This window comes from Diceros bicornis, chromosome 18, assembly GCF_020826845.1.
Source record: "Diceros bicornis minor isolate mBicDic1 chromosome 18, mDicBic1.mat.cur, whole genome shotgun sequence".
Classification (NCBI taxonomy): Eukaryota; Metazoa; Chordata; class Mammalia; order Perissodactyla; family Rhinocerotidae; genus Diceros; species Diceros bicornis.
This window is the reverse complement of record NC_080757.1, coordinates 39,387,587-39,411,300: the sequence shown is the minus strand read 5'-3', so window position 1 is coordinate 39,411,300 and position 23,714 is coordinate 39,387,587. Positions and strand designations below refer to the sequence as shown.

General features: G+C 55.8%; 2 protein-coding genes across 3 annotated transcripts; one reads left to right on the top strand and one right to left on the bottom strand.

Annotated features, from left to right (window-relative positions):
- Positions 1–9,200: 9,200 nt before the first annotated feature.
- Positions 9,201–18,245, bottom strand: GRB7 (growth factor receptor bound protein 7). Of its 2 annotated transcripts, none has more exons than XM_058560881.1 (15): positions 17,937–18,245; positions 13,443–13,599; positions 13,194–13,347; positions 12,856–13,012; positions 12,607–12,728; positions 12,437–12,514; positions 11,959–12,096; positions 11,510–11,620; positions 11,236–11,334; positions 10,864–10,944; positions 10,644–10,760; positions 10,399–10,459; positions 10,184–10,271; positions 9,989–10,082; positions 9,201–9,744 (listed from the first exon to the last, which is right to left on the bottom strand). In XM_058560881.1, the coding sequence occupies exons 2-15, from the start codon at positions 13,592–13,594 to the stop codon at positions 9,598–9,600; spliced, it is 1,599 nt and encodes a 532-aa protein (XP_058416864.1). In that variant the 5' UTR covers positions 13,595–13,599; positions 17,937–18,245; the 3' UTR covers positions 9,201–9,597. The 2 variants fall into 2 exon arrangements, with proteins under 2 accessions (XP_058416864.1, XP_058416865.1); XM_058560882.1 differs by lacking the exon at positions 17,937–18,245 and adding an exon at positions 17,676–17,906.
- A 3,828-nt stretch (positions 18,246–22,073) lies between these two features.
- Positions 22,074–23,442, top strand: MIEN1 (migration and invasion enhancer 1). Its single transcript, XM_058560880.1, has 4 exons — positions 22,074–22,209; positions 22,311–22,408; positions 22,870–22,946; positions 23,030–23,442. Exons 1-4 carry the CDS (start codon positions 22,121–22,123, stop codon positions 23,111–23,113), a joined length of 348 nt encoding a protein of 115 aa, XP_058416863.1. The 5' UTR covers positions 22,074–22,120; the 3' UTR covers positions 23,114–23,442.
- Positions 23,443–23,714: the final 272 nt, after the last annotated feature.

Below are 23,714 nucleotides of genomic sequence, written 5' to 3'. Positions count from 1 at the left end.
GTCCTGACTTTTTCATCTCTGGAGTCCCAGAAACATCCACCTTAGGAAACTCAAGTTGCAGTTGCTGAACTCAGCCACAGTTAAATATCGTCTATAGCTACTTGGAGGCCCAAACCTAAGGTGCTGGGGGGCAAACTAGGAGCATGGCATAGGGATCGTGCAGCTTTCTCTCTGTCTTGATATCGTCTGTTCTCTCTCAGAAAATGTCAGAAAAGAGTCTGAGAGCAGGTCGGGCCTTCTGCTCAGCTTCATCCAAAACACCTTCCCTTTCCCCTCTCCTGTGGAAGGAGGAGGATGTTTCTGAAGTTTAGGATTAGCAAGCTTGGGGGACAGCTTTCGCTGGCTCTACATTCAGCACCATGTCTTCCCTTCAGCACTACCAGAGTGTTTTGAAGATCTCCAGCAGGTTTTCCAGCCTCAACACCAAGGACAGGGAGAGAGGACCCACATTGCAGCCTGCCTTTGTATTTTAACATTCAATACATTAAAAAATGGCCTCTTGGTAGCTGATTTTCAGCCTTGGAGAGAATGGTATGTGGCTTTCTCCATCCCCACTCCCCTCCCAAAGCAGAAGCAGCTCAGGGAGAAAATAGGGAGACAGGGAGACTCAGATCCCCTCTGCCAATGAGCAGTAGAGAGCTCCACATCTAACTAGTGCTGGGGTTGGGGCTGAATGGACTTCCTTCCCACCTGAGGATAGTTTCCTTTCCTAATTCTTGGGAACTAACTCGATGCTTTAGAGGGTGGTGGGCCTGGCGGTGGAAGCCGCCCCACACCTGCACCCTCCTCCTCGCCCTCCCCCATCACTCGACACAACCAGGTCATTCACACAGGCTGTGGCGCCCAAACCTCCACCTGCAGGCAACTGCCACCCAAGGGCAGGGAGGGGGACAAGGACCTAGCTCCCTTCCCTCACGTTCCATCCCCTAGCATCCAGAGTCTGAGGAAGAGCGGAGGTTAGAGCTCTGGGAAGGCGTGGAACGCTGAGGGATGGTGGAGACGCACATACTGCCCAGGACACAAGTTCTAGCTGCAGAGCATTCCCGGTGAGACAGTCGTTTGCATAAAAGCCAAAAGCCACTGCACCTGGGGTGGGGAGGCCCTCTGGGGAGGTACTCCCTGGCTTGGGGGAGAGGGGGGAAGGAAGGTGTCATGGAAAGTCCCTGAAGGACACGGGGTGTTGAATTTGCTGTGGTTTTGTTTTTAACTCTGCTTGACCTGTGAAGTAGGCAGCTGCCTCCCTTCCCCCAAATAACAGACCTTCCCCCAGAATAACATGAACATACCCAGGGAAAGAGCACTGCAGTGGAAAGAATGGAGGTTAGAGGGTGATGTAAACTGCCCCCCTTCCCCAGGACTGAGGGGGCAGGAAGCCCCAGAACAGCCTTTTCCCATCACCTCACCTCCCTCCCTCAGCCCCCCGGCCCCCTGGCCCAGAAGAGCTGCCTAGTCAAATAAACCACAGCCCTGGGGGCGGCTGGTGGATGGGAACTAGGGGGGCAGATGCCGCCTCCTCCTCCAGGCTCATCCTTCCACCAGCTCAATCCTCATGCCACCCCCACCGGAATTACATTCTCAGCACCCCCACCTCCCTCTCACTCACAAACCCTAACTGCCCTCCCTAGGCTCCTGGGTGTGTGTGTGTTGGAGGAAAGCAGGCAGAGTCAGTGAATCCAGCAAAGCTCTGAAGTCTCAGTAAAGGAAACGACCGCTGGTGCAGACTCCAGCTGAGGATCTGGACTCCTGGGTTCCAGTCCCAGACCTGCCTCTCTGGGTCACCCTGGGCACTTGACTTTCCCTCTCTGGGCCTTGATTTTTCCCTGGAGTCAGGGATCTCTGAAGTTCTTTCCAGCCGGAACTCAGCCAGGCATTTCCTTTAACTCCAGAAACAAGAGTGGAGAGAATGAAGGTCCAGTTCTCTCTTCCTTCTCTCACCACCAAACGCAGGCACTGGGAGAGAGGTGGGGGCTTGGAGCTAGGGTGATGGGGGCCTATGATTTTCCCAAGTGGTCACTTTCTTTTAACCACTCTATGAAATTTCAATCCTGGCCCACTGGGGTGTGGGGGACAGCGAGGTGACAGCGGAATTGTGGGAGGCTCTGAATAGGGGCATCGAGGCGGGGTCTAAACTCCGGGCCTCCGTCCTGTCTCAGGATCTCCTCTTAATTCTGCGTGGACCCGGACACCAGATTCCCGGGTTACCGGTGCCTGGGAGAGGAAAGCGAAGGCCGGGCGGAGAGGGGGAAGGGGTGCGGTGCGAGGTGGGACTTGAGGGGGGTGTGAGGGGAGGGGCAGCTGCACTTCTGAGAAACAGCTCGGCGTCTCAGCAGCCCGCAGCCTAACCCCCTGCCTGCGGCTTCACAGCTCGCTCCTCCTGCCGCCCACGCCGCTCGGGGCCTCTCCGGGGGTCGGCAGCCCCCGCGGAGGCGGCGGCTGCTGGGGAGGAGCGGCAGCTCCGGGGACTGCGGAGTGGAACCCATGGCGGGGGGGTGGAAAATAGAGGAAAGCGTGGGTCGCGTGACACCCCAGGAGTAAAAACCCATCCCTCACTTGGGGTGCCGAGCGCTGGACCTCGGCACGGCCGTGTGTCCCCCCTCTAACCCCACCCCAGGTACTCTCCCATCACACCCGGGGTAGGATCCAGAAGTGAAACTGCTCGGGGTCACAGCCCAGCGCCGCCGCTGCGCCCCGCCCCGCCCTTCCGGGCACTGCAGCCTTGCAGGATCTCCCAGCGCTCAGGCGACTGCAGGGGAGGAAACTGGGGGAGGGGAAGGGGAAGTGCCCCGCGGGGCAGTCTGCAGAGCGCGGCCCTCTCTCTTGGGGGTACCCGCTCGTAACCACGAGTGGGAACCTCGAGAGGCGCCGGCCGACCTCTACATCAGGAGCTGAGCGAGCGGCGCCTGCACTTCCCGCCACGGCCGCTGGGTGTCACTGCAGCCGCGCGGCTGAGCCCGCTCGGCGCCGTCGGGAGGCGGGGGCGTGGGTCCCCGGAGCCGGAGGACAGAGCCGCCACGTCCGCGCAGGTCCTGTTTGGCCTTCGCCCCCAGAGCCCCGCGATGCTTCGATGTGGTGCTCAGACCTTCCTCCACCCGCCTGGTCTCTGGAGGCCCCCACCGACTCGCAATGAAGAACAAACTAACCCCCGTGACCCACGACGGATGGGCTTGTTGATGTGGCGCCACGCAAGCCACCTCCCGCAGGCCCCGGGGACCGACGGCGCGTACTCGGCTACCTCGGTGGGGCCGGGTGCGCCGAGCGCAGGCCGCGGGCGCGCCCCCTGGTGAAACGCGCGGGCCTTTCCGCCGCAGAAGCGGAGGCCGCTCTGCCGAGCCCGGCGCCCGCAGCTCCCCGACGGCTCGGCGCCCAGAGGCCGTGCAGGCAGGGTTGTCCGGGGGAAGAGGGAAACGGAAGGGCGGGCGCGGATGCAGCTCACTTTCCGCACGTGCTGCCGAGCTAGAGCGACTGCGGAATGGGTGTTCCCGGGTGCGTCCTCACTCTTACTCCAGCCTCGCCCGACTCTTAGGTCACGCCCTACTCGCCCAGTCGCCTCTCCCCACCCTCCCAGTTCGCCCCTTAGATGTGTGGGAAGGGCTGGCTCCGCTGGGAGAAGGGAACCAGAAGGTGGGAACCTGTATCGGAACGGAAGAGTGTAAGAGGGCCGTGGGTGGGCCAAGGCTGGAAGAAAGGAGATACCCCGGAATCCTTTGGAAAATTGGGGTAGTGTCTGGTAGGAATGCCCACTTCTACCACATCCTGGGTCTCACAGGGCGCGGGTTGGCCAGATAGACGCCGAGGAACACATCCGTTGGCTGCGGTTTTGTGGCGGTGCAGGCGGTCCACTCCGTCCCAGCAAACAGCTTCAAGGTCACAGAGCCCAGCTCCATTACCAGACCCTCAAGGGATCCACATGGTGGACCAAAAAGAGTGGCATTGGCCTCCCAATCTCCCTCAGACTCCCCCAAACCACCCCAAATAAACCCAACCCAAATAAAAACAAACTGCTTACCGTGGAAACGAAGCTCCACCTAAACAGCCCCCAGGTGCCCAGCAAAGAAAAATCTGCCTCTGCCTTGGGGCAGACGCAGCCCTGCAAGAGGTCACTAGACACCATCATAGCTCAGCCCACATGGGATTGAATTTCAGGACTCATTAGAGCCCGGTAGAGCACAACCCTTCTCAGCCCAGATAGTTCCCCCACTTCCCAACACCCCTTCCTGTATGGAGATCATGGGGAACCCCTGGGGACCAGCCTCAGCCCCCAGGATCACCCAGTCCCTTGTGGCTCTAGACTCCAGTCTGCAACATCCAATTCCCCAAAGATCCAGCTCGCTCTCTCCCTTCTTCTCCCAACTCCCCACCCCAGCTGGAAGCTTGGAGTCCTCTGTCCTAAGAGACCGTGGTACACCTCACTCCCAAAGCCCCAAAGCTGAGGTTCTGCCAACAGCACAGGACAAGAAAGCAGACTCTGCCACAGACCTCACCGCTGTGCAAGTTGCACCAACCCCTGACCTCTCTGGGCCCTGTTTTCTGTCTGCTGGACCAGATCAGTGGTTCAGCAGTGGAAGCCTTTTTTCCAAATATACCATGAAGCTGAACTCCCAGATATAAAGGCGGTGCTCCCCCCAACCCCACCCCGACCTGCCCCTCAACCCCTGCTGGAACACTTGGACTCAGGAAGCCATTAGAAAACTGCTTGTAGAGACAGTTCAGAAGAAAGGATCCTTCCAGGGCCGGCCTCGTGGCTTGGCGGTTGAGTGCGCACGCTCCACTGCTGGCGGCACGGGTTCGGCTCCCGGGCCCGCACCAATGCACTGCTTGTCCGGCCATGCTGAGGTGGCGTCCCACATACAGCGACTGGAGGGATGTGCAACTATGACATACAACTATCTACTGGGGCTTTGGGGAGAAAAAGGGGGGAAAAAAGTAGGAAGATTGGCAATGGATGTTAGCTCAGGGCTGGTCTTCCTCAGCAAAAAAAAAAAGAAAGGATCCTTCCAAGTAGCCTTGGGCTCCCTGCCTGTCTTCTTTCCTCCCTCCCTCCCTCCTCAGGGTGCCTGGCACTGGGGTAGGAGGAAGAAGCCTGGCAGGGTCACTTACCTGATGTTGAACCCTCAGGCCTGCACCAGGAGGTTCTCCACCCTTGAACTCGGAGGCTGCATAGATTTCATTGACCAGGATGTCTGGGGAGCAGGGACAGCACGAACTGGCCAGAGCTTTGTCTGTCTGGATGCCCCACCCAGGGCATCCTAGGGGAGGTAGGCTCCCCTACAGTCATGCCCACCTGTTCCCAGAGTCCAGAAAATTGGCACCAGCCCTCCCTGCCCTCCACACTTGAGCAGGCAGGGAGGCCAACCCTGCGGCCACATCTCCCTACAGGCCCGTGGTGTTGCCAGGGATGGCTATGCACTCTGGTGCCACGCTCACACCAGCCACACCAGCCTCAGGAGCTGGTGTCTATGATGCGCTGCAGGCCATTTAGGGCCACTCCCCTGGCTGTGGGCCCTGCATCACCCTCTCTCAAGCCTGGATCCTCCTCAGCATGGGGAGATTAAGGGGAATTTCCTTTTCTTTTCCAAACTGATTTCTGAAATGATCTTTAACAAGCACATCTATTTTTTATAATCAAACTCAATAACTTAATATTGAAAAGACAGTATCTGAGGTGCCAGCCCTACCTTCTTCACAATGCCCCTGCCTCCCTTCACCCTCCCCACCCCCCCGCCCTGATTTCCTCATAGCCGCAAGCTTCTACTATCCAGCACTGCAACTATACTTGGCAGTCCCTTCTGCTGTCTGGCCGCTGTGGGCCGTGCTGCAGACTCTTTAGTGGTAGAGCAGCAGCCTTCCCACACCCTCAGAACTGGGGAAACTTGCCTCGGGTCCCTCTGCAAGCTGGCCCTGAGGGGCCCTTGCCCCCCACATTCTCAGCTGCTGCCTCTCCTCCAAGAAGCCAGAGATCTCGGCTACTCACCAAGGATGTCCAGCTGCCGATTTCTAATATCCAGCTCAGGGCTGAGCCAGCTGCCACCTCTAAGGACCCCCAGCAGCCCAGGTCCCTCACAGTGGCCAGCACTGAGAGGGGAGGGGGCAGAGAACAAAGGGCAGGGCAAGGAGGGCTGTGTACCACCACCTGCAAGATGGACTGAGTCTGATCTCTGTCCCTAACTCCACCTGTGACCTCAGGTGGGTCACCCTCTTCGAGCCTCAGTTTCCTGTATATACCATGGGAACAATATCTGTCACATGCTCCGATTAGCTGATTGACGTAGAAGAGCTTTGTCACAACCCTGCCGGTGCCTCAGGCTGTGAGGGGACACTGGGTCCTGTTTTTGTGCAGCCTAAATCCCTAGACATGCCTAAGAGGTGACTCATTCTGACCCCTTTACTCTCACCCCAGCACGGACTCCTAGCACCCAGACCTCAGAAGTGGCTCTGGGCATCCACAGCTAGCCACACAGCCAGCACCAGCCAGCTCGGGCCCAAGGAGCAGCCGGAGACGGGATGGTTGGGAGAACCATGGCGGCTGGCAGGTGGCGGGCAGCGGGTTGTGCTGGTCCCTGCCTCTTCAAATCCTGCTAAAAAGAAACAAAATCTGCACCCACCTCACACCTGCAGTGCTTCTTCAGGGTACATCCTCAGCAGGTTCCAGGCTGGAGGGTGGATGAGGCATCTCTGCTCATCTCTGTCTGACAGGCCTGGCTCCCCAGGCTGGGATTAGCCAAAGTCAGGGTGCCTCGGTCACAAGTGGTTACCAGGGCTGCCAAGCCTGGCCTAAGGGCTGGCTGTGGTGGTTGGTGCTTCTCCAGGTCACCTTAAGACAATCCCCCACCAGCCAGAGACCAGGACTGCAGAGAAGCGAAGGGCTCTCCAGAGGAAGACCCTTCTACAGACCACTTAGGAATCCCACCTGGAAGTCAGCCAGGCAGGGTAGCAGAACAACCCAGACCTGGTACTCAGATCTGGGTTTAAATCCTGGCTCTCCCACTGACTGTGATTTGGGGCTGGTCTCTTCACTGAACCATCAGTTCCCTCATCTACAAAATGGGATTCCACCACCTCATGCCCAACCAATCTCAGAGATTTGGGGAGAGATTCTCTATTTAAAAAAAAAAAAATTATTGGGGCTGGCCCGGTGGAGTAGCGGTTAAGTTCGCTTGGTCTGCTTTGGCGGCTCACGGTTCGCTGGTTCGGATCCTGGGCGCAGACCTACGCACTGCTCATCAAGCCATGCTGAGGTGGCATCCCACGCAGAAGAGCTACAACTCTAAACTATGATACACAGCTACGTACTGGGGCTTTGGGGAGAAAAAAGAAAAAAATAAAGAGATTGGCAACAGATGTTAGCGCAGGGCTAAGCTTCCTCAAAAAACAAAAAAAATTATTATGGAATTTTCAAGCTTATACAAAATTAGAGAATAATTTAATGAATCCCCATGTACCTATTACCCAACTTTAACCAGTGTCAACTCATGGCCAACCCATGACTACACCCACACGCTCTCCCCTAATCTCTGGGTTATTCTAAAAAAAAGCTGAGACAGCATTTCACCTATAAATCCTTTAGAATGAATCTCTTAAAGGTATAGGCCAATTAGCATCAATCCTATATTTTCATCATCGTTTCTAGAAATGAACTATATCTAGCATCTTTTTAAAAACTTTTTTTTTTTTGGTGAGGAAGACTAGCCCTGAGCTAAGATCTGCTGCCAATCCTCCTCTTTCTTTTGCTGAGAAAGATTGGCCCTGAGCTAATATCCATGCCCATCTTCCTCTACTATATATGTGAGACGCCTACCACAGCATGGCTTGATAAGCCATGTGTAGGTCCATGCCCGGGATCTGAACCTGCAAACCTCAGGCCACCAAAGTGCAGTGTGCGCACATAACCAATACGCCACTGGGCTGGCCCCTAAAAACTTTTTGAAGACTTTTTTAAAAAAACATAACCACAATACCATTATCACACCTTAAAAGTTAACCATAATTCCCTAATATCATCAAATACTCATCAGAGTTCAAATTTCCCCCAATTGCTCATGTTTTTTACAGTTAGCTAGTTTGGATTTGAATCAAATAAGGTCAACATATTACACTTGGTTGGTATATGTCTAAATTTCTTGAAACCTAGAGATCCCCATCTCTTCTTGTAATTTTTTTGTTGTTGAAGAAGAAACTGGGTTATCTGTAGTTTCCCAATCTGGATTTTGGTAATTATATCCCCCTGTGTCATTTCACGTGTTCCTCTGTTCCCTGTATTTCCGATAAACTAGTAGTTGGATCCAGGGGATCAGATTTAGGTTTGATTTCTTGGCAAAAACAATACCTCACTGGGGTTCACATGTGTGGAGGGAAGGTCTGTCTCTTTGTGATTTGAAGACCGAGCAGCAGGTTCAGATGTTGCCAATCTGATACATTTATTATAAAGCTCCCCCATCATGTAAGAGCTAAAACTATCAAACTCTTCATCAAAACTCTTTAGACGAAAATATAGGCTGGTGTGGGCAGTGGGCAGAGGCCAGACCCTGCGGGGTCTATCTGGGCTTAAGTGGAGGCACAGAGGAGGGGACAGATTTCTATTTTGGAAAGATCACCTGGAAGGTGAAGGGTAGGTTGGAGAGGGAGCCAGATTCAGAGGGCTGAGTGCTGTAGGATTCCATTTGCATGACTTTCTGGAGGGAGCAGAACTAACTATAAGGACAGAAAGCAGATCTGGCCTTGGAGAGGAGAGAGGGGGGTCAACAGTGGGGGTCACAGGGACTTGTGGAAGGTAATGGAGCTTCCCACAGTGGAGTTGTGTGACTTGGTGGTGGATGCATAACTGTTGTCTTTGTCAGGACTCATTATTCCACCAGTTAGTCCAGGACTTGCAGAGGATAAGGATGCTGCTGACTCAGCTCCATCCCCAGGTCTTGTCAGAGTTACCTCCATAGCTTTAGGTCCTGTCAGGAGATCTCACCTGGATGACAGTCCCTTGTCCATTCATTCATTTAACAAGCAATTACTGGGCACCCAGTCTGGGCCAGGCTCCATGCTGGACACTGGAGACTCTCAGATGACCAAGACCACCACTGCCCTTAAACATCCAGGCTGGTCGGTACATGGCCTCAATCCATCTGACACATTCGCCAAGGCCTTAACCGGTGCCCACCTCTCCAGCTCCCCTTCTCTACTCCAGCCAGCCAGCTCTTGCCAGACGGAACTCACATGTGTACCAAAAAATAATCTTTATTGTCAATAGTATAAAACAGAGCAGATCAACTGGCCTCTCAGTCTGTACAAAGTGTGGGGTGTAAGACCACCTGGGCTGCCCCCATTTCTCCCATAATGCCCTGCCCCAGAGCAGTGCCCTGGAGCTCCACGAAGGGGAGAGGGCCAACACAAGTACCTTCCCTTGAGGAGAGGGGTTGAGGGTGGACTGGTGGAGAGCACTTTCTGCCTGAGGGAGGAAAAGGAGCAGAGGAGAAAACTGGAGTGAGGGAGCCCTCCAATTGTTCACGATCCTGTCCCCACCTTCTGTCCCCTCCGAGTCCACCCTGCGAGTGGAGGGGGTGGTGGGCAGCCTGGAGCTGGCTGAGACCGTGCCTGCTTGTGTGGCGGTCAGAGGGCCACGCGGGTACAGCAGTGGCGCAGCAAGCATGGCAGGATGCCGCGGTTCAGCTGGTGGAACTCCACGAGCTGCAGCAAGTCAGTGAAGCGAGTCTGGCCATCGTCCATGCTGAAGTAAAGGCGGCCCTCCTCCTCGCTCTGGGGTACGACCATAGGGGGCGGAAGGTCAGGGAAGGGCACGAGGCTTGAGAAGGTCCCTCCTTGGCCAGGGCTGAGGTCCCCGTTGTTTATGCAGGGAGAAAGGAGAGAGCAGGAGACCCGGACGCCCTGGGGGCCGGGGGAGCTTCCTGAGGGGGCTGATGAGGAGGACAGGTTTCTGGGAGTCCCGTGTCTCCACTGCAGGAATCTGGGACTCTTGGGAAGGGAGGGATTGATTACTCACCGGCAGGATAAGATAATGTTTGACTTTCTGCAGGTGGCACAAAGAGAGGACAAAGCCCTGTGGGTTCCGCTGACTCTCTCGGACCAGGAACAGGCTACCAGGAGACAGGGCAACGTTACCAGAAGACACATGGCTGCCACCTACCCAGGGTCTCTCATCCCTGGGCATGTTGCCTGGCCCAGCCCTGCCCCTTACCCGTCTACCAGGCCCTGCTGCCCGATGAGCCGCTGGCTCTCCTCACGGGAAATGCGTCCATGGAACCACGGTTGGGTGCGGTGGATGGCTGGGGTGGGGGGAGGCAGATGGGCAGTCATTCCAGGGAGGGGACCCTCATACTAACCACCCCCACCAGGAAAGCTCAGAGAAGCCAAGGCAGCCCCCACTCCCAGGGACGCTGGGCCCTTACTTACCTGCACTGAGGCTTGCGCCTGAGCATGGGGTGGGCAGGCTGAGACGGTGGTTCGTCTTCTTCTGCAGAGCAGTGGGGGACAGGAGGGGTCAGGGCATGGCTGGAGTATTACCCAGCCCCTCAAGAATGTAGAGCCCCTTTCCACAGCTGGCGGCCTCCCCTCACCCCTCTCCTCCTCCTGCTCCATGGAAACCATATGGAGTGTAGGTCCCAGTACAAACACCCAGATGGGTGCAGGCTCCTCACCCTCCAGGCCTGGGCCTCCTCCAGGGCTGCACTCAGAGCTTCCCGGGGGTTCTCAATGACACGTCCAGCATGGCCGGAGAAGTCCATGGCCACCAGGGTGTTATCCGAAACACTTCTCTGCAGAAGGGATAGGATGGAGGGGCGGTCAGAACAGGACCCAAGTATTCCCGGGACGGGGCCTGGGTGCCCACCCCCGGCTAATGCCCCTCTGCATACTCACCAAGGGTGGGGAACCCACACAGGATGGGCGCAGGTGGCGAGACTGTGCCTGCTGATAATTCTTATACAGCTGCACGCCATACTGGGGGGTGGAGAGAGAAAGAGGGCCTGAGGTCAAGCAGGTCCTGGGGGCTAGGCTGTGACACCTCCCAGACCAGAACTCTCCGAGAGCAGGGGGCTGTGTCTCTGCCCTGGATAAGGAGCTTCCTGAAGCCAGAGCTGCAACACCAGCCTTGGACCAGGGATTCTGAGAGAGCAAGGCTGTGATGCCCCCTCATTCTGGAGACTTCCTGAGGGTACAGCTATAACTCCTCCCTCACGCCAGGGGTCCCGAGGGTGAGGCCAGCCCCCCAGGCCAGCCCCAGAGCCTCACCTTAAAGAGGCGGAAGGCGGCTAACCAGCAGGTGCGGCTCTGCTCATCCTCACTGCAGAAGATGCGAAGCCCCTTGTGGCCATTTCGAAGCTTGTTCGGCTACAGGGGGAGGAAACTGGCTTTAGGACCAGGTGTCTGTCTCCTGTCTCCATGGGGCAGGGCACCGTGCAGAGAGAGGAGTCTGGGCGTCCCAGATGGAGCTCAGAAGCCTCAGGTAGGATCCCGGGGCCTGAGCAGCTCTCCCTCCACCCCCAGGCCAGGCCAGGGTCTTCACCTTGATACAGAAGCCGAAGTCTGTGGGCATCCCGTAGAGCTTGCGGCCCTGGGTCACCACATATGCGTTGGACTCGTTCACGTCTGCTACGTACTGCAGGTGCCTAGGATCCTGCACAGCACGGGTGAGCAGGACTTGTCACAGGCAGACCCTATTCCCCTACTACTGCCCCCTAAGCCAGTTGGAGAGATTTCAGGCCCAGAGAGGGGCAGAGAAGTGCCCCAGGTCACACAGCAAATAGAAGTAGAGCCAGGACTCGAACTCAGTTCACCTGCCTTTCCCCCAGCTACCTCCTGGGGCAGGTAAACTGGGAGAGAAAGAGGAGCAGCTGAGGGTCACAGGGCCCAGGGGGAGAAAGGTCCAGGAGTTCCAACAGGGAGGGGGCAACTCCTAGAAGGACCGGGGATGGGGTATCTGAGGGGCTCGGGCTGTCACCCTCAAGACCTCACCTTGGAGGTGCCCTTGGTGGAGTAATAGAGCCCAGACCGGCGCAAGAAGCAGAAGAAGCGTTTCCAAAGCTTGCGTCCTGACCCCCGCAGCTGCAGAAAGCCCTGGATCTCTGGGCAGCTGCCTGCATTCAGGAAGTTCTAAGGCCAGAGGAGAAGAAGAGGGTGAGAGGCCTAGAGGGGGCCTGACATTCACACACACACACACACACACACACACACACTCACACACACCCCCAGGCCTTCAAAGGACCCGCCTTTATGACAGGAGGTGCTCCACATGCACTCATTGTCCCCATTTAACAGATGAAGAAACTGATGCTCAGGCAGGGAAAGGGACTTATCCACGGTCCCATAGGACATAGGACTGCACTGGGCTCTTTCCATCACATAGAGGGGAGGCACAAGGCTTAAGGGCCGAGAAACAATGGGCGATCCTGGGGAATCGTGAATATGCTGTGAAATGGGGATGTCCCCTCACCTGGATGAGGTCTTCGTGGGATATGCCCGTGTGGGCATCAAGACAGCTGGAGACCATCTTCTCTGGGAACAGGGACTGCTGGGGGAGAAAGGAGTCAGCACTCAGGGATTGAGGGTCCAGGTTGGGGATCAGGGTGTCCCAGAGCCCAGACTCCCCTCACACACACTCACTGGGGAGCTCTTGAACAGTTCATACTTGGCGAAGTTTTTCCGGAAGACGAAGCGGCTATCTCCGCCAATGGGCCAGGCGGCCTGCACTTCCACCACCGACTCATGGTCCTCCAAGCCCCGCTCTGCGGTCAAGGGCAAAAAGCAGGGGTCAGTGGAGACGAGCCAGGCCCCCCCAGATGAGCCACCTGCCTAGCCAAAGATGTGAAGTATTGCCTTCTAGCCTAGGCAGCCCCCTGCAGCCCAACTCACCCAGCGCTAGATGGGGGTGGCACTCCACCAGCCCCCAGTTCTCATCACTCAGGGCGTGAGCTCTCTGCACCAGCATTTCGGACACGTAGCGAGCTGTGGCACCCGCCGCCACCTCCACCGACCGGCAGGCCCCATCTTCGCTGTACACCTTTACTACCTGCACCCCAAGAAGTGCAGATGACTTGAAGAAGGGCAAAAGGTGATTCTTTCCCTTCCTGCACCTGTTATACTCTCAGGGACCCCTGACCAAATCCCCCACCTTCATGGAAGTGGGGCTATATCCACCCAGTCCCGTCACACCCCCATATCCCTGCCTCCTCTTTCCCAGGACAACTCACATGCAGGCGGCTGGCGTCTCGGGAGAGCAGCCCCCTTGCACTGCAGGATCCCCCGAGAATGGGGGTCTGTGAAGGAGGACTGCAGAGCTCAGGGAAGGGGTTGGGAATGGAGGGTAGAGAGCTTGCCCGCAGCTCCTCCTCTCGAAGAAGTTTCCTGTGGCCAAGGTGGGGAGGGATCGACTGCAAGCTTCTACGTATAACCCAGCACTGCCCCCCCAGCCCCTCCTCAGTCCCAGCACCCCATTGTACCTGCTGTTTGGAATGGGCAGAGGCTGGGACCTCTTCACCTCCCCAGGCAGAGGGGTGTCAGGAGGTGGGGGAGTCCCAGGAGGGGTGCCGGGGGCCAGGTACAGGTCTTCTGGGGAGCTGCTGGGATGAGGTGGAGACAGACCCAGCTCCATGACATCTGAAGGAGAAGAGGGGGCTGAATGCAGCTGCTCTTTTGCCCTTGTCCCAGGGAGAGGGGCCAAGAGGACCCGGACCTCCCGACCTCATACCCCCCTCAGAGTTTACACTGCACCTCAATGCTCCCCCTCGAACTGGAGTTTCCCTGGAGCCTTTCTACCTGGAAGGGTAGCATGAGCCCATTTTACACAAGGGGACACCGAGTCCCAGAGGAGGAAGCATCCTTGCCCATCACAGGTGACCCAGGGAGTGGAACCCGGTGTTTGGGCTCCAGGTCCAGTGCTCTTCCTTTAGCCCCAAGTTGCCCAGGGGAAGAGCTAAGGGGGTCCCCCTACCACAAGCTAGGCAGCAGCAACAGACTCCACAACCCACAGACTGTCTGGGGCTCAGGCTCTCAGTGTCAGGGCACAGGGCCACCCCTCCATCTCCAAGCATGAGGCACTCACTCCTCTGGGCTCTGCCCCGGGTTTTTCCAGCACTTCGTTGCCAGACCTGGTTGCCAGAGCCTGTTGTGGCAACGCCTGCCCAAGTGCTGAGTGATGCACAGAAGGGGAGAAGGAGGTGGGGAAGGACAGAAACTAGGAGGGCAGGAGGCGGGCTCAGCTGGGCTGCAGTGGGAGGGAGAGGGCCAGCCTGGGGGCCCTTGCCCCAGCAGCTCCCAAACCTTGTGTGCCCTCCCCAGGTCCCTCCTCCTGCCCAACTTTCTTTTTTTTTCCTCCTCCCCAAAGCCTCAGTACATAGTTGTGTATCATAGTTGTAGAGTTCTAGTTCTTCTCCGTGGGATGCCGCCTCAGCATGGCTTGATGAGCAGTGAGTCGGTCTGCGCCCAGGATCCAAACTGGTGAACCTTGGGCTGCCGAAGCGGAACATGCAAACTTAACCGCTGTGCCACCAGGCTGGCCCCCTGCCCAACTTTCTTGAAGCCCCAATGCCAGAGCCATCTCCTCTGAGAAGCTTTCCTGGATTTTCCACATGCAGACCGAAGGGCTCCCTTGCCGCACTGTGCAGCCTCTGCCCCAACTACTGTGCACCTGTCTTATCCACCCACTGGTCTGAAGACACCTGGCACTATTAGGCAAGGCTGGGGCCTTACCCATGTCTTCTCACCCACAGGCGCTGCACAGGCACCTGGGACGAGTAAGGATAGGAGAGAGGGGGCAAAGATGTCCACTGGGCATAGAGGCAGCACAAGCCCCTCCTCCACAGGAACCAAGACCCCTTTGGCTGGGCAGAGACCCAGGAGGGCCTGGGAGAACTCATCAGTTCCAGCCCCCTGCCCGCTCTCCGGCCACTGGGCCAGTGCTGTTAGGCTGCCTGGGGTGCCCTGGGATTGCCCTCCCAGGACGGGGCAGGCCCCTGACCCTTAAGTGAGGGCATGAGGGGATTTGGGGGACAGGTGAGTCAGGGTGGGGCGGGACAGTACTGCCTGGGGCTCTCCATTCAACCTTGACTCATCCGAACAACTTCCTGGCTTAGGAGAAACACAAACAACCCTGCCTCTACCCACCCCCTCCACTCCTGCCCCCATCCTACCAGCCTGGGAGGAATAGGGGAGGCACAGGGCAGGGAACAGGATAGGGGAGAAGGAGGAGGATGCGGGGCCTGAGGCTCCTCTGACATCACCTCCTCTTCCCCACCCTTGGCCTACCTCCGACTGCAACTGCACCAGTCCAGGTGGGACCTGCAATCTGCCCCCAGTCCTGTAGCCACCACCCAGCCCAGGAGCCCCCTCACACAGGAAGGGGAGAAGAAAGGCCCGGCCCGGATTCAGAAGCCCATCTGGAGTGGAGCCGACCTCCCAGTGGTGCCCCTGGCTCACCCAAGGAAACGCACAGCACTGCCTCTCCTGTCTGGGCCCTACCAGGCTTTCATTCTGCTGCTGCTGCCCACCCCTAGCACCCAGGACTCAGAAGGCCCAGGGGAGGACTCAGAAGGCCCAGGGGACTCGTCTGCAACACCTCTGGGGGATGAGGGTCCTGTTAACACACTTTCTTGGGTGTCCTGGCCAGAGGGGTGCCACAGCAGCAGGAGGGGAAAGTCAAAACACCCAAGAGGACTGACACAGGCAGACAGGGAAAGGCCTGGAGGGAGAACGAGGGAGGGGGCTCAGAGTCCTGTGGTGCAAAGGGCAAGACACACCCACTATCGAACATCAACAAACATCAGTACAGCAACACCAAAACACAATGCCCAGACTCCCACCTTCTGTCTAACCTCTGGCAAACAGCCCTGGTGACTTCATTCCGGGGAGGACTAGGGGGAGGGATGGCAGGGGCCACCCCCACCACGAAGTCAGAGACCAACAGAGGAGTGGGGGCAGGAATCGGGCAGGAATCGCACAGTGTTTGGAAGGGGAGAGGGGAGTAGATTTAAATCCGATTAGAGTCTGGGGTCAGAGGGCAGAAGGGCCGATTTAAGACTTGGGTTTTGGCTTTACATCCCTCCACGCTGCCCTCCAGACCCTTCTAGGCAAAGAGGAGTGGGGCAGTCAGGACAAAAGAGATGAGATGGGAGGAGAACGGGGTCCTAGCTGTGGGGCCTGGGCAGGCCCCCTCCCAAGAGATCTGAAGCTTCTGTTGAAACTGACCCCCGAAATCAATCTGTCCCCTCCACACTGCAGCTCCAAACTGTGGCTTCCCTAACCGCCTCTCCTGCCCCGGTGGCTCCGGCCCCACCCTCCTTCCCGCCCTCCCAGCCTCCTGCCTCCTTGTTTACTTCCTGAATCTTGCCCCACCTGGCTGGCCCCAAGGGCGGGTGGCAGGGCCCAGTGTTTAGAGCCGATAGAAAACAAGGCCACCTTGGGTGCTTCCAGGGTGGGGGGAGGGGCTGGTAGGGCAGAGGCCTGGGCTGGGAACCTGGAGGTGGCGGAAAGGCCCCCAGTCTGGCCCAGTACTCCACGTCCCACCCCCATCGGGATTTATTGTAGTGGGGAAGGCTTAACCTTTGGGGGAGCTCTCAGGGTGCAGGGCCCAGGTGAGGAGGTGGGGAAACCCCTGGGTCACCCAGAGTTGGGAGCAGGGCCCAGGACCCTGGGGCCCCGCCCACTCTCTCGATCAGGAAAAAACACCCAAGGGGGTGCGGGGGCAGCTCTTTTAAAGTTTAATTTGGGAAGAATGCTAGACTGTCTGTGGAGTTAATCATTACAGGCTGCTTGCCTTCATGGAGGGCCCCCCCAGCAGGATATCAGGGGGAGAAGGGAGAGCAGAGTCCAGGATAGGCGACCAAGAGGGGGCATTCTTTAAGGGACAGTGGGGTTGGGAGGCCTTCCAATGGCGGACAGGTGCATTCTCCATCCCCAACGTGCCAGGGAGACCCCCACTCGGGTCTTTCCCCAGACTATTCAAACAGACAAGACCATCTGCCCCCCAACACCACAGACTCTCCCTAGGCCCCACTGCGCTGCAAACCCCCCCCCCCCCCCCCCCCCCCCCCCCCCCCGGCATCGGCCCCTCCAGCCTTCCGAGCCCACTTCATTCTGAAGCCGGGAGGGATCCCCGGGCCTATCCCGCCCCAGCCCCCCATCTAAGGACAGGACCCTGTGTTCCCGGAGAGACGGAGCTCTAGCAATTTAGAGAATCCCTCACCTTTACTGCCCTCCAAACTGGAGGATGCCCCCCTCCCCCCGCGGAGACGTCGGTGTTTAGTAAAGACTTTGGGAAACTCAAACTGGGGTAAAATCAAATTAAGCAAAGGAGTGACCCGGGGCAGCTCCCTCGATATTCGGACCCTCTCCTAGCTCTCTTTCTGGGAATGTGGGGAGGGGCTAGTTTCAGCGGCAAAGCGCGTCTCCTGGAGAGAAAATCTGAGATCTTACTTTCCCATCTCCATCAGCTGGTTTCTCCGGGGGGCTGAGGAGGCGGGTACAGAGAGGGAAGGAAGGAATAAGGAGTACAGGAAATGAGAATTTGGGAAAGACTGAGGGCAGATGGTGAGGAGGGAAAGGGCGGGATGGGAGACTGGAGGAAAAGAAAGTGAGGCCGTCAGAGTAACACAGCAGGAGGCCGAATCTTTCCATATTGACCCGGGACCTTCCGGAGCTCCCCACCCCCAAGATGAAGTGATCGCTTTGGTCCTTACCTGGACCCCGGGCGTTGGTACACCTGGCTGGGGCCACTGGTTTAGGGAGGGAGACGCCAGGCCCTTAACTACCTGTCCCCCTCCTGCCCCCGCCCTTGGCCTGACATCACTGAGGGGGGAAGGGAGGGGAGCCAGGCGGGCCCCTGTCCGCACACCTGGGCAGCCAGCCAGCTCCTGGCCCAGAGACGGGCACAGCTGGGGCCCTGGTGCGGCTGGGGGTGGGAGCAGGTTGTCGTCTGGGACCGATCTCGGTCCCCTTACCTGGAGGAGCCGCAGCAGGAGTAGCAGGACACAGCGTCCGAAGTCCGGCTCTGTCTAGGGACCCCAGATTCGAAATCGACTTGATTTCAAATCCACTCCCTCTTCTCTACAGGTAGTAGGAAGGTGTCCCGACTTTGGACGTTGAAGTGGGAGTGGGGGGAGGGTCAGTCCTGTGTGTCCGGGCTCCTGGCCCAAGGAAACTAAAATTATCTTGGGCAGGTGGGGGCGGGGCCGGGGGAGGGGCCTGGGAGGAGGAAGCACAGGAGCAGGGGCGGGGACTCGCTGACTACGCTGGCTGGAATTGTTTTCGCCCTTCTTAGCCCGGCAGCAGGTGCCAAGGGAGAAGCGGGGAAAACAGTCGAACTGAACAGCCTCGAGAGCGAAGATCTAGAGTCCTCACGACCTGGGAGGGAGGGGCTGGGGGCTGGAAGGTAGGGGAAACGCCCCGCCCACTCTTCCGCATGCCCCTCCTCAAACCTGGTCAGTTCACTGGCCAAGCTAGGGGGCCTGTCTGCTGCTCTGGGTCTCACCTCCTGGGGAAAAGAGCACTCTGCGAACGAGGGAAGCCAGCCAGAGGGTCGTCCATCAACATGGCCTGCCCCTTGACCTCCTGCCACAGTCTAGCCAGCCAGGCTGTACCCTAGCCCCTCAGAGGTACCCAGGGTATATCCTCCCTTCTGAACAAAGTCCAGGGTCTCAGCTTCTTCTTCTGAAATAGAAGGGTTTAGGCAGGGTCTCTTGGTGGGAGGAGTGATCTGGGGAAAGCTCTGGCCAGGTGCCAAGGGACTCCCTTAGAGCGATCACGTTAGCTCTCTCCTTCAGCACTAAGCAAACACGAGAGGGCCGGGAGGGGACCTGGGAGGCTGAGATCAAAGGCAGCAGCCTGAAGTGGGTGACAGTTGGGTAAACAAACATCCACAGGGTGATAAGAGGTCTGCCCTGGGGGACCATTAAGGAGTGGCTCCAGCCTCAACTTTCTCCAAACTGGGTTTCCCTTGAAAAACCAGGTTAAGTGAACCAAGCAAAGAAGTCGGGGAGGGGGCAAGGTCACCTGGGCCATGGAGCAGCTTGTGCAAAGCACAGTAGACAATTCACTCAATCATTCATTCCTTCATTCATTCAACTAATATTTGTGAAGTACCTACTATATGCCAACCCCATGCTTGGTACTGGGAAGACAGTGGTGAGCAACAAAAACAGACTCTGCCCTTATTCTCACGCAGCCCAGTCGGGGAGACTGATGTTAATCAAAGAACACACAATTAATAAATGACAGGTGACAACTATTCTGGGAGAATGACTCACCCAGGGATTTACGGAAGACTTCTCTGTGGAAGTGATGATGGAGCAGAGGGGAAGCTGTCTGGGACAGGGAGGAGGTTGGAATTGGTGGATGGGGAAGGGAGGGCACCTTTCATCATGAGGAAACAAGTGCTAAAGCCCTTGGCAGGAGGCAGGAGGGGACACAGCATGCAGAGGCAGAGTGGGGGCGGAGGAGAAGGAAGGAGAGGAGGCCACACAAGTAAGCCCGAGCAGGTATGGAAGGTATGGGGAAAGACAAGTGTTTTGGACTCAGATGTTTTTCTCAAATTGTGGCCTGTGACCACCTGCCTCCAAATCTCCCTCGGCTTATATGAAAAACAGATCCCTGGGCCCTTCTCCATCTACTGAATCTCAGTCTCTGGGGCCAAGACCCAGGAATGTGTGGTATTGACAAGCCCTCAGGTGGTTGTTCTGTAAACCAGGTTTAAGAGCCATCCATCCTGTCTGTCCAGACTGGCAGGGCCTATGGGCAGAGGCCAGACCTGCAAGGTCTATCTGGGCTTATGTAGAGGCATGGGGGAGGAGGCAGATTTCTATTTTGGAAAGATCACTCTGGATGTCAAAGGATAGGTTGGAGAGGGAAGCCAGACTCAGAGGGCTGAGGGCTGTAGAATTCCATTTGTATGGCTTTCTGGAAGGGGCAGAACCATAAGGACAGAAAGCAGATCTGGGGTTGGGGAGGAGGGCGAAGGGTTGACAATAGAAGGGCACAGGGACTTGTGAAGAGGTAATGGACCTGTTGTGTATTTTGGTCATGGTGGTGGATGTACAAATGAGCGTGTCAGGACTCACAAAGAAGTACACTCAAGAGGGTGAATTTTACTGTGTATAAATTGTATATGAATTTTTTAAATTAAAAAAGAACAACAAAGAATAGATTTATAGATCAATGGAACAAAATCAAGAGTCCAAATATAAACCTTTAAGTTTCTGGTCAATTGATTTTTGACAAAGATGCCAAGACAATTCAATAGGGGAAAGGATAGTCTTTTCAATAAATGGTTCTGGGGACAATTGAATATCCACAAGCCGAAAGATGAATTTATATCCTTACCTCACATAATGTACAAAAATTAACTCAGAGTAGATCGTAGACTTAAATGTAAGAGCTAAAACTATAAAACTTCTAGAAGAAACCATAGGAGAAAATCTTCGTGACCTTGGGTTAGGCAGAGATCTCAGATACAACAGCAAAAGCACAAGCAACAAAAGAAAAAGTTGGTAAATCAGACTTCATCAAAACTGAAAATTTTTGCACTTTATAAGACACATTAAGAAAATTAAAAAAAAAAAGTGTCAAAGACTGGGAGAAAATATTTGCAAATCCTGTATCTGATTAGGGACTTTGTATCCCGAATAAACAAAGAACTCTTATGAATCAATAATAAAGAGACAACCCAATTAAAAATAGGCAAAAGATTTGAATAGATGTTTTAAATAAGATATACGAGTGGCTAATAAGCACATGAAAAGGTACTTAACATCACTGGTCATTAGAGAAATGCAAATTAAAACCACAAGAGGTACTACCTCACACCCACCAGGATGGCTATAATCAAAGAGACAGACAACAAGTGTTGACAAGGTAAGGGGGAAACAAATCCTCGTATATTGCCGGCAGGAATGGAAAATGGTACAGCCACTTTGTAAAACAGTTTGGCAGTTTCTTAAAAAGTTAAACATAATCTTACCATAAAACCCAGCAATTCTACTCCCAGGAATCTACCCAAGAGAAATGAGAACACACATACATACAAAGACACTTACATGAACGTTCATAGCAGCGTTATTCAAAATAGGGAAAAACTGGAAACTTCAAATGTCCATCAACTGGTATTAATAGATAAACAAAAGGTGGTATAGCCATACAATGGGATACTACTCACCAACAAAAAGGAACTACTGGTACATGCTACAGCATGGCTGGACCTCAAAAACTTTATACTGAAGAAGCCAGAAGCAAAAGACCACATTTTGTATCATTCCATTTATATGAAATGTCCAGAAAAAGCAAATTTATAAACAGAAAGCAGATCAGTGGTTGTCTAGGGCTGGAGCTGGGGGCTGGATTGACTGCAAACACGCAGGAGGGACCTTTTTAGGTTAATAGAGACGTTCTGTAACTGGATTGTAGTGATGGTCGCACAACTTGATACATCACTGAATTGTTTAAAAATTAACGGTTTAAAGTGAGTGACCTGTTAGTATACTACAGTGGGAAGGAAGAGGCAGCGAGACAGCCTCCATTTCTAGAGTTACAAAATGGTAATAACGATGCCCGCCCTGTAGGGAGGCTGGGAGAGACGGGAGTTGCAGAAACTGGGTGCACGTGATGGGAGCACAGAGCCTCAGGAGCAGGAGACCCCAAAGCCTAAAGCTTCCGAATGCAGGGGGGTGGCGGTCTCTGCCCCAGACTGTGCCTACAGTTTAGAGTTTTAAGAGTCAGAGTATTTGGGTGTGTGACTATGGGGTGGTTTAAAATACCATCAACATGTTAGCGACAAATGGCAACTATTCCATACCAAACCCCAGGCCCTGGGTCCTCTTGCCCCACCACTTTGTCTTCCTTTTGTAAACCGGCATGCGCCTTGCAGTCTAAGATATTTCATTAGATTAAATAGGCCGTGAAGCCCGGCAGACACCAGCTGCTGGACAAGCCCCGCTCTCTGAGAAGCCACGCCCGGGAAGGAGGTCTGGACCGGTCCGACCCGCTCGGAGCCCTCGAGCTGGGATAGAGGCAAAACGTAGCAGCAACCGCGGCCTGCAGGGGGCGCCCGAACGTAACGCGCGGCCCCCGCCCCGTCACGTGTCCGCGGCGTAGCGCACACCCGGAAGCAGCGGCTGGAGCCGAGCGGGCCGCAATGAGTGGGGAGCCGGGGCCGCCGTCGGTAGCGCCCCCTCCCGGGGAGATCGAACCGGGCAGTGGGGTCCGCATCATGGTGGAGTACTGGTGAGCGGCTTTGGCCGGTGGGGGGTCCGGACCGGACGGGAGTGGGTCCCCAGAGGCCCCTCTCCCGAAACCCAAGCGGACCCCAGGTATCGTCTCCGTAGTGAACCCTGCGGCTTCGAGGCGACCTACCTGGAGCTGGCGAGTGCCGTGAAGGAGCAGTATCCTGGCATCGAGATCGAGTCGCGCCTGGGGGGCACAGGTGAGGCCCGCAGAACACCTGCTGAGTCAGTGTTCTAAATCACAGCTCTACCACTTTCTAGCTCTGGCATTGGCTGTTATATAGTGTCCAGCAGTGTCTGGCACATAGTAAAATATCCAGCCAACTTGAGTCCCCTTCCATAGGTGAGGGGGTCACAGATGAAGCCTGTAGAGAAAAACCGGTGAGACTACAGAAGTGTCGGGTTGGGGGGGCGGGTGCTCTTCATCGAGTTACGAAGCCGAGTTCAAAGGAAGGACACACAGGTGATGCTTAGGTTTCTTTGGCTTGACCCAGGGTTGGGAAATGGCTTCAAGAATTACAAGTTTCTAATGGGGTCAGTGGGGGACATGAAGGAGCCTACGTGAAGCCTAAGGACTGTGGAGGGACTCCCTCTGGAGGGACTCCCCTGACTTTTGCCTGTTCTCAGCATACAGTTCATTCATCGGTTTATTTAATACCAGGGGCCTTTGAGATCGAGATCAATGGACAGCTGGTGTTCTCTAAGCTGGAGAATGGGGGCTTTCCTTATGAGAAAGATGTGAGTATGTGCAGTGTTGGGAGGCCCCCTGATTCACCCTGCCCCTACAATGCATCATCCCATTCCACATCTCTGCCCTGTAGCTCATTGAGGCTATCCGAAGAGCCAGTAATGGAGAACCCCTAGAAAAGATCACCAACAGCCGTCCTCCCTGCATCATCCTGTGACTACACGTGACTACGCTGGTGCCCCTTTGGGTACCAGGAGGGAATAGAAGCTTCAGTGGTCTTGGGAGTGGGAATACAGTGTGACTACACTGGTGCCCCTTTGGGTACCAGGAGGCAATAGAAGCTTCTGTGGTCTTGGAATGGGAGAGAGACCTTCTCCGTGGACATTTCCACAGCCACCTTATACCCCCTTCCCAGGATCAGTGCCCACAAAAACCCACTCCCCTGTCCAGCTTAGCCATACCTGTCAGATGCCACCATAGTTCTTATTTTCCACTAGCCCTGGGCAATGTGAGCTATTGGCAATAAAGTGGCACTACAAACACCTATGCCAACTAGTGTCTATTTTTATGTCCAGTTTGGGAATGTGTGTGGGGGGGACGGGGTGCACAGTGGCCAGCCCAGCCTTTATACCACCAGGGTGGCTGTGCTGGGTGGGTGGGCTTTTTCTGGATAGCTACTTCTAGTTCAGTGATCTCCTCTCTCATAACCAAGGCAAGGAAAATGAGTCACACAGTAGACACTGCCTCTTCTTTCCTCTACCCCTCCCTCCCCTGCCCCTCCCCAGAGGGGGAAATTATCCCATTCTGGTGGGTGGCCC

Bases quoted from the DNA above. Each gene is read 5' to 3' on its own strand.
- GRB7 (XM_058560881.1), bottom strand. From the start codon at position 13,594: ATGGAGCTGGGTCTGTCTCCACCTCATCCCAGCAGCTCCCCAGAAGAC. The intron at 12,515-12,606 runs GTGAGTGTGTGT...TTTCTCCCCCAG, and splicing joins AACTGTTCAAGAGCTCCCCA to CAGTCCCTGTTCCCAGAGAA. The intron at 10,460-10,643 runs GTGAGGAGCCTG...ACTGCTCTGCAG, and splicing joins AGGAGGCCCAGGCCTGGAGG to AAGAAGACGAACCACCGTCT.
- MIEN1 (XM_058560880.1), top strand. From the start codon at position 22,121: ATGAGTGGGGAGCCGGGGCCGCCGTCGGTAGCGCCCCCTCCCGGGGAG. The intron at 22,210-22,310 runs GTGAGCGGCTTT...TCGTCTCCGTAG, and splicing joins CGCATCATGGTGGAGTACTG to TGAACCCTGCGGCTTCGAGG. The intron at 22,409-22,869 runs GTGAGGCCCGCA...ATTTAATACCAG, and splicing joins GTCGCGCCTGGGGGGCACAG to GGGCCTTTGAGATCGAGATC.